Source organism: Anguilla anguilla, chromosome 8, assembly GCF_013347855.1.
Source record: "Anguilla anguilla isolate fAngAng1 chromosome 8, fAngAng1.pri, whole genome shotgun sequence".
In the NCBI taxonomy this organism is placed as follows: domain Eukaryota; kingdom Metazoa; phylum Chordata; class Actinopteri; order Anguilliformes; family Anguillidae; genus Anguilla; species Anguilla anguilla.
The window spans coordinates 5875379-5891778 of record NC_049208.1 but is presented as its reverse complement, the minus strand read 5'-3'; the positions used below and the strand labels follow the sequence as shown (position 1 = coordinate 5891778).

Sequence of the window (16400 nt, the reverse complement as noted above, 5' to 3'; positions counted from 1 at the left end):
TAAAATATAATATGAATGAAAGGGAAGGGAAAGGAAAGCTTCACATGCTCTTACGAAGAGAGTCTTTTCTGGTGCTAAGGCATTTAGGGCTTTGAAGTAACTGTAAAAGAATTTCTAAAAAACGGTTCTAAAACAAACCAATGGCCAGTGTGAAGGTGAAAGTACTGGGAAAACATGAGCTCTCTTTCTTGTTTTGGTCTTGCAGCACCATCCATCCATCCATCCACCCAGTATCGATACCCGTTTATCCCGGGCAGGGTCACAGGGGGTGCTGGAGCCTATCCCAGCGTGCATTGGGCGGGAGGCAGGAATACACCCTGGACCGGCCGCCAATCTATTGCAGGGCACACACACCGTTCTCTTGCAGCACCATCTTGAGCCAATTTTGAGTGATTTTGAATGGTAATGTTCTATAAGCAGATAAGCAGAGATGGAGTCAGTGGTTGTGTTGTGTAAAGGCAGTAGTGTTGGACTGACTGGTTGTGTTGTGTAAAGGCTGTAGAGTTGGACTAAGTGGTTGTGTTGTGTAAAGGCTGTAGAGTTGGACTGAGTGGTTGTGTTGTGTAAAGGCACTAGTGTTGGGCTGACTGGTTGTGATTTGTAAAGGCAGTAGTGTTGGGCTGACTGGTTGTGATTTGTAAAGGCAGTAGTGTTGGGCTGACTGGTTGTGATTTGTAAAGGCAGTAGTGTTGGACTGACTGGTTGTGTTGTGTAAAGGCTGTACAGTAGAGTTGGGCTGACTGGTTGTGTTGTGTACAGGCAGTAATGTTGGACTAAGTGGTTGTGTTGTGTAAAGGCAGTAGTGTTGGACTAAGTGGTTGTGTTGTGTAAAGGCAGTAGTGTTGGACTAAGTGGTTGTGTTGTGTAAAGGGTGTAGAGTTGGGCTGACTGGTTGTGTTGTGTAAAGGCAGTAGTGTTGGGCTGACTGGTTGTGATTTGTAAAGGCAGTAGTGTTGGGCTGACTGGTTGTGATTTGTAAAGGCAGTAGTGTTGGGCTGACTGGTTGTGATGTGTAACGGCTGTATTGTTGGACTAAGTGGTTGTGTTGTGTAAAGGCAGTAGTGTTGGACTGACTGGTTGTGTTGTGTAAAGGCTGTAGAGGTGGGCTGACTGGTTGTGTTGTGTACAGGCAGTAGTGTTGGACTAAGTGGTTCTGTTGTGTAAAGGCTGTACAGTAGTGTTGGGCTGACTAGTTGTCTTGTGTACAGGCAGTACTGTTGGGCTGACTGGTTGTGTTGTGCTGTGTTGGTTGGTGCATGCAGCTGTTCTAGTGAGCAGGTGGGGGAGGCGGGGTGGGGGTGGAGTGGCTACCGTTGGTGGGGGCGGGGGTAAAAAGACACCCCTCTCCGTGGGGCGTTTCAGGTTACTCTGACAGGGGGGGCAGTCCCAAAAAAAGCAGCCAGAGTTCGCCACACGTGTGGCACTGTTCACGAGGGCAAAACCGGGAGGGTGTCAGACATCTCCCCTGCATTTCCTGTTTGCACCCAGCATGGCGAGAGGGGTAAGTACTCAGCCTTCCCACGCCGTTCTCTTTGGGCCGCGGAATACCATAGAAAATGCCACCGAAGACACGGTAGCCAGCAGTGTCACGGGCTTTACACCGCGCTAATGACTTTTACGGACATCTTTAATGACTCCATTTAACGGTTGTGATTTAATCACCACCACGTTGTAAAGGCTGAATCGTGGCTGAACAGGCAGCGGCAGCAAAGGTGTGTGTGTGTGTGTGTGAGAGAGAGAGAGAGGGAGAGGGAGAGATTACTTTTGTAACAATACAGAACATGACACAGAATTTGTATCATGGGGATTTTCTTTTTTTTTGGGATATATTTGCCCTGCATATTGTCTCCCTCTGCTGACACACTCGTTCCCACTCCTCTCTCTCTCTCTTCCCCCTTTCCGTTCTCCCCCTCTCTCTTTCCCTCTCCCTCTTTCTTCACCTTCTTCTCTCTCCTCCTTTTCTTCTCATCGTCAATTCAGTCTCTGCTTCAAAATATTTCGTCGGCATATCTCTCCGTCTGACTATTTCTCTCTTCTTATCAGTGTTGCGCTCTCTCTCTCTCTCTCTCTCTCTCTCTCTCTCTCTCTCTGCCTCTCTCACTCCTCTCTCTCTCTCCCTGTCTTTTATGGGAAGACTGACAGGGGCAGATGATGTTTTTTTTTTTCCATGATGAGACACCCAGACGGACACACGCTCTCACACTGAAACCCACCTTGGAACCTCCCTACCGCTCACATACTTTCACAAAAAATAATTAATAAAATGCACACACACACACACACACACACACACACACACACACACACACATCCTTTGTAGAATATCGTGAATATGACTATAACACAATGTGTTAAGTTGCAAGATGTGTATTGTGATTATTAGACAGTGTGTTCATTGCCGGATTTGTCGTATGATTATTACGCAGTTTTTTAATTGCAGGACGTTAATTATGATTATTACAGTGTGTTAATTTCAGGATGTTTGTTATGATTATTACACAGTGTCTTAATCGCAGGATGTTTATTATGATTATTACAGCGTGTTCATTGCAGGATGTGTAAGTCATTGTGTAATTATAGTGAGTGTAAATGGTTGTATAACTGCAGGATGAGTAAAGAAATGATTGGGACGTGTAAATGAATGTATAATTGCAGGATGTGTAAATTATCATGTAATTGCAGGGTGTGTAAATGATTGTATAACTGTAGGATGTGTACATGATTGAGTGTATAGGGTGAGTCTGTGTGCTAAAGTGTTGAGTAGTGTTGTCTTAGGCTTGCTCCTGTGGGAGTTCAGGCCACGTTTGTCCGTGAAGCGCGTTGTGACAGTTGCTGCGAAATACGCTATATAAATAAAATGTGATTGGTTGATTGATTAAAGTGCATGGTGTGGGGTTCCCTCGGCAGCTCGGTCGAGAGGGCAGCTCTGACGCTGTGGAGAAGGGCGGAAAGAGGACGAAGAAAGAGAAGGATTTAGATGAACTGAAAAAAGAAGTATCGCTGGTAAAAACTGAGCGACCACCGAGCTGTGTGTGTGTGTGTGTGTGTGTGTGTGTGCCTGCGTGTGCATGTTTCTGTGTGCATGTGTGTGTGTGTGTATGTGTGCGTGTGAGTGTGTGAATGTGTGCTTGTGTGTATGTGTGTGTGAGAGAGAGAGAGAGAGAGAGAGATAAAATGATTGCTTCTGTACAATATTGTTTTTGGTGAGTTTTAGAGATTTGTGACGATTTTTGACATGCGTTTGTGTTTCCTCAGGATGACCACAAGGTGTCGCTGGCAGAGTTGAGTGACCGTTATGGAGTGGACCTTTCCAAGGTGAGAACCACCCCCGACACCTGTGCCTCAGCTCACCTGTGTCCCAAACACACGCGACACCTTTCAGCTGAAACCAATAAAGCTAACTGGTGCGACTTCGCTGAGTGCTATATTGCAGGGGATAATGGTAACTGTTGGTAATGCTAACTGTTGATAATGGTAACTGTTGGTAATGGTGCCTGTTCATAATGTTAACTGCTGATAATGGTAACAGTCGTTAATGGTGCCTGTTGAAAATGGTAACTGTTGGTCATGGTTCCTGTTGGAAATGGTAACTGTTGGTAATGGTGCCTGTTCATAATGTTAACTGCTGATAATGGTAACAGTCGTTAATGGTAACTGCTGATAATGGTAACAGTCCTTAATGGTAACTGCTGATAATGGTAACTGGTGGTAATGGTAACTGTTCGTAATTGTGGCCGTTGAAAATGGTAACTGTTGGTCATGGTGCCTGTTGAAAATGGTAACTGTTGGTCATGGTGCCTGTTGAAAATGGTAACTGTTGGTCATGGTGCCTGCTGATAATGGTAACTGTTGGTAATGGTAACTGCTGCTAATGATTTCCAGGGCCTAACAAATGTCCAGGCGTTGGAGATCCTGGCGCGGGACGGTCCCAACGCGCTGACCCCGCCCCCTACTACCCCCGAATGGGTGAAGTTCTGCCGGCAGCTCTTTGGCGGCTTCTCCATCCTGCTGTGGATCGGAGCCATCCTCTGCTTCCTGGCCTACAGCATCCAGGCTGTCACTGAGGACGAGCCTGCCAATGACAACGTGAGCGCCGCCATCATCATCGCCATCATCATCGTCTTCGGCTTCATCACTGACATCACCTTCATAACCACTTTCATTATCATCATCACTGACATCACCTTCATAACCACTTTCATTATCATCATCACTGACATCACCTTCATAACCACTTTCATTATCATCATCACTGACATCACCTTCATAACCACTTTCATTATCATCATCACTGACATCACCTTCATAATCACTTTCATTATCATCATCATCATCATCACTGACATCACTCTCATAACCACTCTTATTATCATCATCATCATCACTGACATCACTCTCATAACCACCTTCATTATCATCACACTCATCATTATCATCACTGACATCACCTTCATAACCATGTTCATCATCATCATCATCATCATCACTGATATCACTCTCATAGTCACCTTCATCATCATTATCACCATCACCACCTCCATCATCATAACATCAGCACCAACATTAGCAACTTCTTTACTGCAGCCACCATCATCATCCTCCTCTTCATGAGAACACACACATCTTCATGAGAATACACAACGGCCTACGAAGGAGAACATCATGGCCGACGTCCCTCTCTTTCTCCAGCTGTACCTGGGCGTTGTCTTGGCCACAGTCGTCATCATCACCGGCTGCTTTTCGTACTACCAAGAAGCCAAGAGCTCAAGGATCATGGACTCCTTCAAGAACATGGTTCCTCAGGTAAAGTCACACAAACCCCAGATTGAAGTACTGGAGCTATTTAGTGCTCCATTGTGTACGATTGAACAGCCTCACGCTGGGGTTCTACACTTACTTGGAAAGATATGCGCTTAGACTAGCAGTGACGTGCCTAATATGGAGGGTCATTAAGTGTAAAAGACGATGCGTACCATATGTCCGCACGTCGCTCTGGATAAGACATCTAAGTGCTTTTAATCTATTGAGTCATTAATGTGAGCCTTAAACAGAGTAGTGTTCAATTTTGAACGCTCGTGAGTGTTAAACGGAGGCGTGTTTAATTTGGAGGATTAATAAAAATTTAAGTGTCATGTGGAGGCGGGTCAAATTAATTTTTTCGGGGATGGGGGGGGATGAGGGTTAATGAGCATTAAAGGCTGGCCTTTAACTCCGGTGGTTTAATGAGTGCTAAATGGGGGACTATAAAATGGAGGGGATAGCTACTCCATGCTAAAGGAGACACATGCGGACGGGTATTAAAGGAAATCTAATAATAGCGACGTGTTATTGACGCTTGGTGTTTTTGCAGCTACTGCAGGGGCGATCGTGTGCAGGACAGTCTGAACCTTTGACCTGCGTTTGTTTGAATTCTGGAGGTGTGAAATATTTAGCAAATTACCGGCTCTCATTGTTAATGTGGGTATAGCAGCCATTACTTGAGTACAAAAGGCCATGGTAAACTCACCTTCGCACTCCTCAATAACTCACTCTTTCTCTATGTCTCTCCCTCACGCTCTCTCTCTCTCTCTCTGTTTCCATGCAAATCAATTTGAATGAGCTTTACTGGCATGATGTGCAAAAATACGTATATATTGCCAAAGTATGAAAAGTATGCAGCAAACATGGAATAAACATAAATAGAATTCAAACGTGTGTGCATCTCTCTTGCTCCCTCTTTCCTCTCTCCTCTCTCTCCCTGCCTCTCTCTGTCCCTCACTCTCTCCCTCTCCTCTCTCTCTCCCTTTTTCTCCCTCCCTCTCTCTCCCCCTCTCCCTCTGTCTCTCCCTCCCTCTCCTCTCTCCCCCCTCCCTCTCTCTCTCCTCTCTCTCTCCCTCTCTCTGTCCCTCTTTCTCTCTCCCTCCCCTTCCCCCCTCCCTCTCTCTCTCCCCCCTCTGTCCCCCCTCTCTCCCTCTCTCTCTCCCTCTCTCTGTCCCTCTTTCTCTCTCCCTCTCTCTCTCCCCCCTCTCTCCCTCTCTCTCTCCCTCTCCTCTCTCTCTCCCTCTCTCTGTCCCTCTTTCTCTCTCCCTCTCCTTTCTCTCTCTCTCTCTCCCCCCTCTCTCCCTCTCCTCTCTCTCTCTCCCTTTTTCTCCCTCCCCCTCTCTCCCCCCCCCCCCCCCCTCTCTCTCTCACTCGCAGCAAGCATTGGTTATCAGGGAGGGGGAGAAGCTGCAGATTAACGCAGAGAACGTGGTGCTGGGGGACCTGGTGGAGATTAAGGGGGGCGACAAAGTCCCCGCGGACCTCAGGATCATATCCGCCAGTGGCTGCAAGGTACCGAACGCCAGAGAGACACGCTCAGAGATATGCAAATATATGCAAATACGCACAGAGATATGCAAATATATGTAAATATCCACAGAGATATCCACAGAGATATGTAAATATGCACAGAACTATGTAAATATACACAACAATATATTAATATGCACAGATATATATATATAAATATGTAAATATGTACTTGGATATGTAAATATATATATACAGAGATATAGAGATATAACAGAGATGTAATATCTCTCATTCTCTCTCTATATATTCAGTGTTAATATCTCTCATTCTTTCTCTCTAAATGCAGTGTTAATGTCTCTCTCTCTCTGTGTCTCTCTCTCCCTCAGGTGGATAATTCATCCCTGACAGGAGAGTCTGAGCCTCAGACTCGCTCTCCAGAGTTCACCCACGATAACCCGCTGGAGACGCGAAACATCTGCTTCTTTTCTACAAACTGCGTTGAAGGTCTCTGTCTCTCTCTCTCTCTTGCTCTCTCTCGCTCTCTCTAGCTCTTTCTTGCTCTCTCTGTCTCTCTCTCTCTCTCTGTCTCTTGATCTATCTCTCTAGCTCTTTCTTGCCCTCTCTGTCTCTCTCTCTCTCTCTCTCTCTCTCTCTCTCTCTCAAATTTAAAATTCTAATTCAAAAATGCGTTCCTGGCATGAAATATATTAGTAAATGTTGCCAAAGCACACATATGGAAACACAAAAAGACATTAGAGCAGGAACCTAAGTTGCTCCTTGTGTCTCCAGGACTCAAGGTTAAGAATGAACTAACTCATTTGTGCGTGTCAGCCACTGAGAAGCGCTACGTTGTAACCCCCCTCCCCCCGCCCCCCCCCTCCCCCTCCCCCCCCCCCCCCCCCCCCCCCCCCCCCCCCCGCACAGGTACTGCTCATGGTATCGTGATCGCCACGGGCGACCACACGGTGATGGGGCGCATAGCGACGCTGGCGTCCGGGCTGGAGGTGGGGCAGACGCCCATCAACAGGGAGATTGAGCACTTCATCCGCATCATCACGGGCGTGGCCGTCTTCCTCGGCATGTCCTTCTTCGTCCTCTCCCTCATCCTGGGCTACAGCTGGCTGGAGGCCGTCATCTTCCTCATCGGCATCATCGTCGCCAACGTGCCCGAGGGTCTGCTGGCCACCGTCACGGTGAGTTTGGGACCCGACCCGTCCCGTCCCGTCCCGTCTCGTCCCGACCCATCCGTGTATAAACTGAGTTTGGACCCGACCCTTCCGTGTATAAACTGAGTTTGGACCCAAACATTACATAGTATAAACTGAGCCTTTCTGTCCCAGTGACTCCGTAGTGCTCTGTCCGTCAGCTCTTATGAAAGAATTGGGAAACAAATGAACAGTAACCACACATCAAAACAAGAAAACAAGAGGAAATGAGAAATAATAATGTAAAATAATGGTAAATAAAGTACTTAAAAATCAATACTAGTGATTATAATATTGATAATGATGCTGATAATGATGATGATGATGATGATGCTCACTCTCTCTCCCTCTTTCCTGTCTCTCCCTCTCACAAATTTAAATTCAAATACTGAGATTGAGAAATAATAATGGAAAACAATGATAAAGTACTTAAAAATCTATAATAATAGTGATAATGATGCTGATGGTGATGATAATGCTCTCTTTCTCTCTCCCGCTCTCTCCTTCCTTCTCTGTCCCCCTCTCTCTCCCTCTCAGGTGTGCCTCACGCTCACGGCTAAGCGCATGGCGAAGAAGAACTGTCTGGTGAAGAACCTGGAGGCCGTGGAGACGCTGGGCTCCACCTCCACCATCTGCTCCGACAAGACCGGCACGCTGACCCAGAACCGCATGACCGTGGCCCACATGTGGTTCGACAACCAGATCCAGGAGGCCGACACCACCGAGGACCAATCAGGTCAGGGCAAAAAATGACGGGCGGCAGAATCCTGTTTCTGAGGACCAATCAGGTCAGGGAAAAAATGACGGGCGGCAGAATCCTGTTTCTGAGGACCAATCAGGTCAGGGCAAAAATGACAGACAGCATGCATCCTGTTCCTGTGGACCAATCAGACCAGCACAAGATGACAGACAACAGAATCTCTCTATTTTTTTCTCCCTCTGTTCATCTCTCTCTCTCTCTTGTTCTCTCTTTCTTTGGCAACATCCAGTGGTACATCCATGTGACATCCTGTTTCACCACGAAGCTGAAATTCTGTATCTGTGCAATACTGAAATCCCGTTTGTGTTTAATATTAGCATCCTGTTTCATTCTCTTGCAGGCTGTACCTTTGATAAAACCTCAGCGACATGGTCGGCCCTCTCCCGAGTAGCTGGCCTCTGCAATCGAGCCGTATTTAAGGTTGGACAGGACCACACCCCTATTCTAAAGGTACTGACCACACCCCTATTCTGAAGGTACTGACCACACCACTATTCTAAAGGTACTAACCACACCTCAATTATAAAGGTACTGACCACACCCCTATTCTGAAGGTACTGACCTATGATGATGATGAAGATGATGATGATGAAGTTGATGGTGATGGATGTGATGATAATAATAATGATGATGATGATGATGATGATGATGAAGTTTAAGATGATGCTGCTCTTTTAGAGAGAGACAGCGGGCGATGCCTCAGAGTCTGCTCTTCTGAAGTGCATTGAGCTCTCCTGCGGCTCTGTCCGCACCATGAGAGACAAAAACCCCAAAGTGGCAGAGATCCCCTTCAACTCCATCAACAAGTATCAGGTACGCCCTCCTCAAAACACAACGGCAACACAATACCAACACAACACTTACACAACACAAACGTGGTGCCGACACACCACCAACGCAACGCCAACACAACTCTAACACAACACCGACACAACACTTACACAACACTACACAACACAGACACACCACCGACATACCACCAACATGCCACCAATATAGTACCAAGATAGCACTAACGCAAGAGCAACTAAATGCCAAGGCAACACTGAAATAGCACCAAAATAACACCAACGCATCACCAGTCCAACACCACTGCAGCACTTCCAGAACACCCCGGCTACACCAACATAGCACCAAATTAGGATAAACACATCACCAGCGCAACACCAATACAACGCCAGTATGACACATATGAAATACCAACGCAACACCAACATAACACCTGACACGTTTGGGAGAGTCCATCTCTTTTAATCAGGCCCACCCATAGAGCAGAGCCGCTTGTAATAATCATGGAATGTTACTTGCAGGTGAAATGGTCTTTTGGGTAATGTAGGCATAAAATGGCCTTTTGGGTAATGTAGGCAGTTAGAGTACTGCTATCTTAACTGAACAAATTGATTCCCAGTTCTAGGGCTGCCATTGCACCCTTGAGGAAGGTGCTTAACCTGCACTGCTTCAGTGAAGCTCCGGGTCCACAAATGGTCTGTGTGTTTTAAGGAAATGTTAAACTTACATACGTTGCTCTGGATAAGAGCGTCTGCTAAATGCAAATGAGAGGCAATGAAATAAATGGCTTCTGGGTAATGCGGAATTTGCAGGCTCAATTCTTCAGGCTAAATGAAGGGTGGTACAGCTGAGGTATTGTGGTCCACTAGGTTTTCTAATGGGCTGGACCAGCACTTATGATGGTACCAGTGATTTTCCTCATAATCGTTTCATTTATTGATCGATTGATTGTCCTGCCAACCCCCCCCCCCCCCACCCCCACCCCAGTTGTCCATCCACGAGTTGGAGGACAGCCCCACTGGTCACCTGCTGGTCATGAAAGGTGCACCAGAAAGAATTCTGGACAGGTAACTCTAAAATATTAGAGAGAGTGATTATGGATTATTTGGGTGTATTATGGACTTCTGGGATGTGCTTTTGGCTTATTGTTGTGTGATTATGTGCAATTGGGGTGTAGTATGTATTATTATTGTGGTCTGATTATGGGTTATTGGGGCGCAGTATGTGTTATTATTATGGTGTGATTATGGGTTATTGGGGTGTATTATGTGTTATTATTGTTATGTGATTATGGGTTGTTGGGGATGTATTATGTGTTATTATTGTGGGGTGATTATGAGTTATTGTGATGTAATTATGGGCTATTGGTTTTGCAGGTGCAGTACAATCATGTTGCAAGGGAAGGAGATTCCCATGAACGAGGACTGGCGAGATGCATTCCAGAATGCCTACTTGGAGCTGGGTGGTCTTGGCGAGAGAGTGCTAGGTGAGGGCGGTCTCTGGGCTCTATGATTGGATGGAAGTGATCACATGTCTGTGTTCGGGCTCTTTGATTGGAAGGAAGCAATCACTTGTCTGTGTCAGGGGTCTGTGATTGGAAGGAAGCGATCACCTGTCTGTGTCAGGGGTCTGTGATTGGACAGCAGTGGTCATTTGTCTGTGTCAGGGCTCTGTTATTGGCCAGCAATGGTCATATGTCTGTGTCCAGGCTCCGTGATTGGCCAGCAGTGATCATATGTCTGTGTCCAGGCTCTGTGAATGACCAGCAATGGTCATTTGTCTGTGTCAGGGCTCTGTTATTGGCCAGCAATGGTCATATGTCTGTGTCCAGGCGCTGTGATTGGCCAGCACTGGTCGTGTGTGTGTGTGTGTGTGTGTCTGTGTTGCAGGTTTCTGCCATTACATGCTGCCCCCGTCGCAGTTCGCGCGCGGGTTCGAGTTCGACTGCGACGACCCGAACTTCCCCACGGAGCAGCTGTGCTTCCTGGGCCTGCTGTCCATGATCGACCCGCCGCGGGCCGCCGTTCCCGACGCCGTGGGGAAGTGCCGGAGCGCCGGGATCAAGGTGGGCGGAGCCTACGGCTCACTATGCAGACAGGGGAACGGGAACGGGAACGGGGACGGTCGACGAGTGATCGACTCGGCGGCTGAGTGACTGTCTGCCTTGGCTCTGCTCTGACAGGTGATAATGGTGACAGGCGACCACCCAATCACGGCCAAGGCCATCGCCAAGGGCGTGGGCATCATCTCCGAGGGCAACGAGACCGTGGAGGACATCGCCGAGAGACTCAACATTCCACTGGGCCAAGTCAACCCCCGGTGTGTTACCTGTGCGATGTGTGTGTGTGTGTGTATGTAGTATACTGTGTATAGTGTGAAGTGTATTGTGTTTGGTCCACTGTATGTATATGTCATTGTGTGTAGTCTAATATGAGTGTATAGTGTACAGTGTTTGTAGTGTACAGTGTGTCTAGAGTACTGTGTGTAGTGTATAGTGTGTACTCTGCTCTGCATGTAAAGTGTACGGTGTTTGTAGTGTAGAGTGTTCATAGAGTACTATGAGTGCCGTGTGTAGTGTATAGTCTGTACTCTACTTTGTGTGTATAGTGTACAGTGTTTGTAGTGTAGAGTGTTCATAGAGTACTGTGAGTGCCATGTGTAGTGTATAGTCTGTACTCTACTGTGTGTGTATAGTGTACAGTGTTTGTAGTGTAGAGTGTTCATAGAGTACTGTGAGTTCCGTGTGTAGTGTATAGTCTGTACTGCGCTCGGTGTGTACAGTGTAAAATATTCCCCTTCCTCTCCCAGCGATGCTAAGGCGTGTGTGGTCCACGGCTCAGACCTGAAAGAGATGAGCTCGGAGTACCTGGACGACCTGCTGAAGAACCACACGGAGATTGTCTTCGCCCGGACCTCCCCCCAGCAGAAGCTCATCATCGTGGAGGGCTGCCAGCGACAGGTGGGTCTGGCATAACCGGCAAAACCGGCAAAACAAGCAAAACCGGCAAAATCCCAGGGCTGGAAGGTTTGAGGGGGTGGGGGTGGGGGGGGGGTGGCAACTGGGGGTCCCTTTCTCCCAGGCCCAGGCCCAAGGGGGGCCCAGGATATGGGGTGTAACCATCTTTAATTTGCTGCTAAATCTGTTGGGTGGTGCCCTCCCAATATACTGTACTTTGTCCTGGGGCTGAGAGTTCATTGTTGTGGCCCTGTCCCGCAGTTGAAATTAATTCTCCTTCTTGTGAAGTAAAACTTTTGGATTAAAAAGAATGCTGTGTGATAATGATCCTGCCAGTACGGTGATGATCCCACCAGTACGGTGATGATCTCTCCAGTACGGTGATGATCCCACAAGTACAGTGATGATCTCTCCAGTACGGTGATGATCCCACCAGTACGGTGATGATCTCTCCAGTACGGTGATGATCCCACAAGTACAGTGATGGTCTCTCCAGTGTGGTGACGGTCCCTCTTGTCTGTGTCCCAGGGTGCGATCGTGGCGGTGACGGGGGACGGGGTGAACGACTCCCCGGCCCTGAAGAAGGCCGACATCGGCGTGGCGATGGGCATCGCCGGGTCCGACGTCTCCAAGCAGGCGGCGGACATGATTCTCCTGGACGACAACTTCGCCTCCATCGTCACCGGAGTGGAGGAGGGTAAGAAGCAGAAGTATGGCCGCTGTGTGTAGGCCTACGCTTCACAAGAAAGAGGTTCTGGGTTCCAGTCCCAGTCTGCGTGCTCCCTGTATGAAGTTTGTACTCCAGTTTCCTCCCACACCTAAAGGACATGTATGCCAGGTTAGCTATACGCCTGCCATTGCACTGGCCCTGCACACTGTGGCTGCCCACTGTTCCCAAGGAGCTAGGATGGTTCAAATTACCCCTCTGGGCCATAAAGTATAAATATCCATTGACGTGAATCATGTGCAAGTTTTATTTCACATATTAATATTTCTCATGAGCAAGAGGCGAGTAAGTCAAGTGTCCAGTGGAATTCATGAATGAAATTTCATATGACCCCCAAAAAAGATCCATTGAAATTTAGAGTTGCTTCAGAAATACAAAAAAGTAAAAAATACTTTAAAAAATACATAAAAGGAATATAAATCTATTAAAAATAAAAGCGTTTGTAGTAAATGGGAAATCCACAGAACTGGATATGACTGGTTCTGACTAACTGCTGCCATTTTATTTAAAATCCTGCAGATCGTTCTGTTGCTTTGCTTGAAGGAATCGGGTCATAATCCCGAAACTATGAGACTAGTTATTCTGCAGCACTTGGGTCCCCTCATAACTGAGCTTCAGAGATTGAAGTTGATCTGATTTGGACTCACCCTGTCCATTAGGGCGTCTGATCTTCGATAACCTGAAGAAGTCGATCGCCTACACCCTGACCAGCAACATCCCAGAGATCACGCCCTTCCTCTTCTTCATCATCGCCAGCATCCCCCTGCCCCTCGGCACGGTCACCATCCTCTGCATCGATCTGGGAACCGACATGGTGAGGACTCCCCTACACACTACCTTCACACACTACCCCTAAACACTGCCCCAAAACACTACCACTACCTCTAAACACTACCTTCACACACTACCCCTAAACACTACCACTACCTTCACACACTACCCCTAAACACTGCCCCAAAACACTACCCCTACCTCTAAACACTATCCCTACACGCTACCCCTAAACACTACCACTACCATCACACACTACCCCTAAACACTGCCCCAAAACACTACCACTACCTCTAAACACTACCCCTACACGCTACCCCTAAACACTACCCCTACCTTCACACACTACCCCTAAACACTACCACTACCCCTACACACTTACCCCAAAACACTACCACTAGCCCTACACACTACCCCAAAACACTACCACTACCTCTAAACACTATCCCAAAACACTACCCCTAAACACTAGCTCTACATATGACCCTACACACTACCTTCACACAATACCCCTAAACACTACCCCAAAACACTACCTCTAAACACTAGCTCCACATATGACACTACACACTACCCCAAAACACTACCACTACCTCTAAACACTAGCTCTACATATGACCCTACACACTACCTTCACACACTACCCCTAAACACTACCCCAAAACACTACCACTACCTCTAAACACTAGCTCTACATATGACCCTACACACTACCCCTAAACACTATCTGTACACACTACCTCTACACACTACCCCTAAACACTACCACTACCTCTAAACACTAGCTCTACATATGACCCTACACACTACCCCTAAACACTATCTGTACACACCACCTCTACACACTACCCCTAAACACTACCACTACCTCTAAACACTAGTTCTACATATGACCCTATACACTACCACTAAACACTATCTGCACACACCACCTCTACACACTACCCCTAAACACTACCACTACCTCTAAACACTAGCTCTACATATGACCCTACACACTACCCCTAAACACTATCTGTACACACCACCTCTACATACTACCCCTAAACACTACCACTACCTCTAAACACTAGTTCTACATACGACCCTACACACTACCCCTAAACACTATCTGCACGCACCACCTCTACATACTACCCCTAAACACTATCTCTACGCACCACTCCTACACACCACCTCTACACATGTCCTACTCACTCTCCTACTCAATCCCGCCACTGCTCACCCGCCAACTCCCCCTACTCACCCGGCTCTGCTTTCCCTCTAGTTCCTTTAACTCACTGTCTCGCTCCCTTTCTCTCTCTCTCTCTCTCTCACTCTCTCTCTTTTTCTTTCCCCCCCTTTTTTTTCCTCCCTTCCATCTCCCTCTCTTTTTCCTTCTCCCGCCAACCCCCCCCCCCACCCCCCCCCTCCCCCCCCCCCCCCTTGTCGCAGGTCCCGGCGATCTCCCTCGCGTACGAGACTGCTGAGAGTGATATAATGAAGAGGCAGCCGCGCAACCCGCTCACGGACAAACTGGTCAACGAGAGGCTGATCAGCATGACCTACGGGCAGATCGGTCAGTACCGCCCCCTGCTGGGCCGATCAGCATGACCTACGGGCAGATCGGTCAGTACTGAGCCCTGCTGGGCTGATCAGCATGGCCTATGGGCAGATCAGTCAGTACCGTCCTCTGCTGGACTGATCAGCATTGCCTACGGGCAGATCGGTCAGTACTGAGCCCTGCTGGGCTGATCAGCATGGCCTACGGGCAGATTGGTCAGTACTGAGCCCTGCTGGGCTGATCAGCATGGCCTACGGGCAGATCAGTCAGTACCGTCCTCTGCTGGACTGATCAGCATTGCCTACGGGCAGATCGGTCAGTACTGAGCCCTGCTGGGCAGATTGGTCAGTACTGCGCCCTGCTGGGGGGATAGGTCAGTACTGCCCTCTGCTGGACTGATTAGTTAGTGCTACTGGTCAGAGTGGTCCCTCCTGCCCCCTGTTGGGCACTGGTCAGTACTGCTTCCTGCTGTGCAGATCAGTCGGTACTATGTGCTGCTGGGCCGATCGGTCAGTACCGCCCCCTGCTGGGCTGATTAGCATGGCCTACGGGCAGATTGGTCAGTACTGAGCCCTGCTGGGCTGATCAGCATGGCCTACGGGCAGATTGGTCAGTACCGCCCCCTGCTGGGCTGATTAGCATGGCCTACGGGCAGATTGGTCAGTACTGAGCCCTGCTGGACTGATCAGCGTGGCCTACGGGCAGATTGGTCAGTACTGAGCCCTGCTGGGCTGATCAACATGGCCTACGGGCAGATTGGTCAGTACTGAGCCCTGCTGGGCTGATCAGCATGGCCTATGGGCAGATCAGTCAGTACCGCCCTCTGCTGGACTGATCAGCATTGCCTACGGGCAGATTGGTCAGTACTGAGCCCTGCTGGGCAGATTGGTCAGTACTGCGCCCTGCTGGGGGGATAGGTCAGTACTGCCCTCTGCTGGACTGATTAGTTAGTGCTACTGGTCAGAGTGGTCCCTCCTGCCCCCTGTTGGGCACTGGTCAGTACTGCCTCCTGCTGTGCAGATCAGTCGGTACTATGTGCTGCTGGGCCGATCGGTCAGTACTGCCCCCTGATGGGCAGATTGGTCAGTACTGCCCCCTGCTGGGATGATTAGATAGTACTACTGGGCAGAGTGGTCCGTCCTGCCCCCTGTGGGGCAGATTGGTCAGTACTGAACGCCGCTGGGCAGATTGGTCAGTAATGCCCCCTGATGGGCAGATCGGTCAGTACTGTTCCCTGTGGGACAGATTTGTAAGTAATGTGTGCTGATGGGCAGATTGGTCAGTACTGCCTCCTGCTGGGCAGTCTAGTCAGTACTGCCTCCTGCTGGGCCAATCGGTCAGTACTGTGTGCTGCTGGGCCGATCAGTCAGGACTGC

General features: G+C 48.5%; 1 protein-coding gene across 1 annotated transcript in view; it reads left to right on the top strand.

Moving 5' to 3' along the window:
* Nucleotides 1-1415: 1415 nt before the first annotated feature.
* atp1a2a (ATPase Na+/K+ transporting subunit alpha 2a) overlaps nt 1416-16400 on the top strand; it is a 17632-nt gene continuing 2647 nt past the window's right edge. The window contains exons 1-19 of the mRNA XM_035429874.1: nt 1416-1501; nt 2908-3003; nt 3256-3315; nt 3883-4086; nt 4690-4803; nt 6178-6312; nt 6660-6777; nt 7198-7466; nt 8016-8214; nt 8579-8688; nt 8917-9051; nt 10015-10094; nt 10404-10513; nt 10917-11092; nt 11210-11346; nt 11836-11986; nt 12512-12680; nt 13370-13524; nt 14916-15039. Of these exons, the coding sequence (XP_035285765.1) occupies nt 1490-1501; nt 2908-3003; nt 3256-3315; nt 3883-4086; nt 4690-4803; nt 6178-6312; nt 6660-6777; nt 7198-7466; nt 8016-8214; nt 8579-8688; nt 8917-9051; nt 10015-10094; nt 10404-10513; nt 10917-11092; nt 11210-11346; nt 11836-11986; nt 12512-12680; nt 13370-13524; nt 14916-15039 (2554 nt within the window). The 5' untranslated portion in view covers nt 1416-1489. The remainder of the gene's footprint in view (nt 1502-2907; nt 3004-3255; nt 3316-3882; nt 4087-4689; nt 4804-6177; nt 6313-6659; nt 6778-7197; nt 7467-8015; nt 8215-8578; nt 8689-8916; nt 9052-10014; nt 10095-10403; nt 10514-10916; nt 11093-11209; nt 11347-11835; nt 11987-12511; nt 12681-13369; nt 13525-14915; nt 15040-16400) is intronic.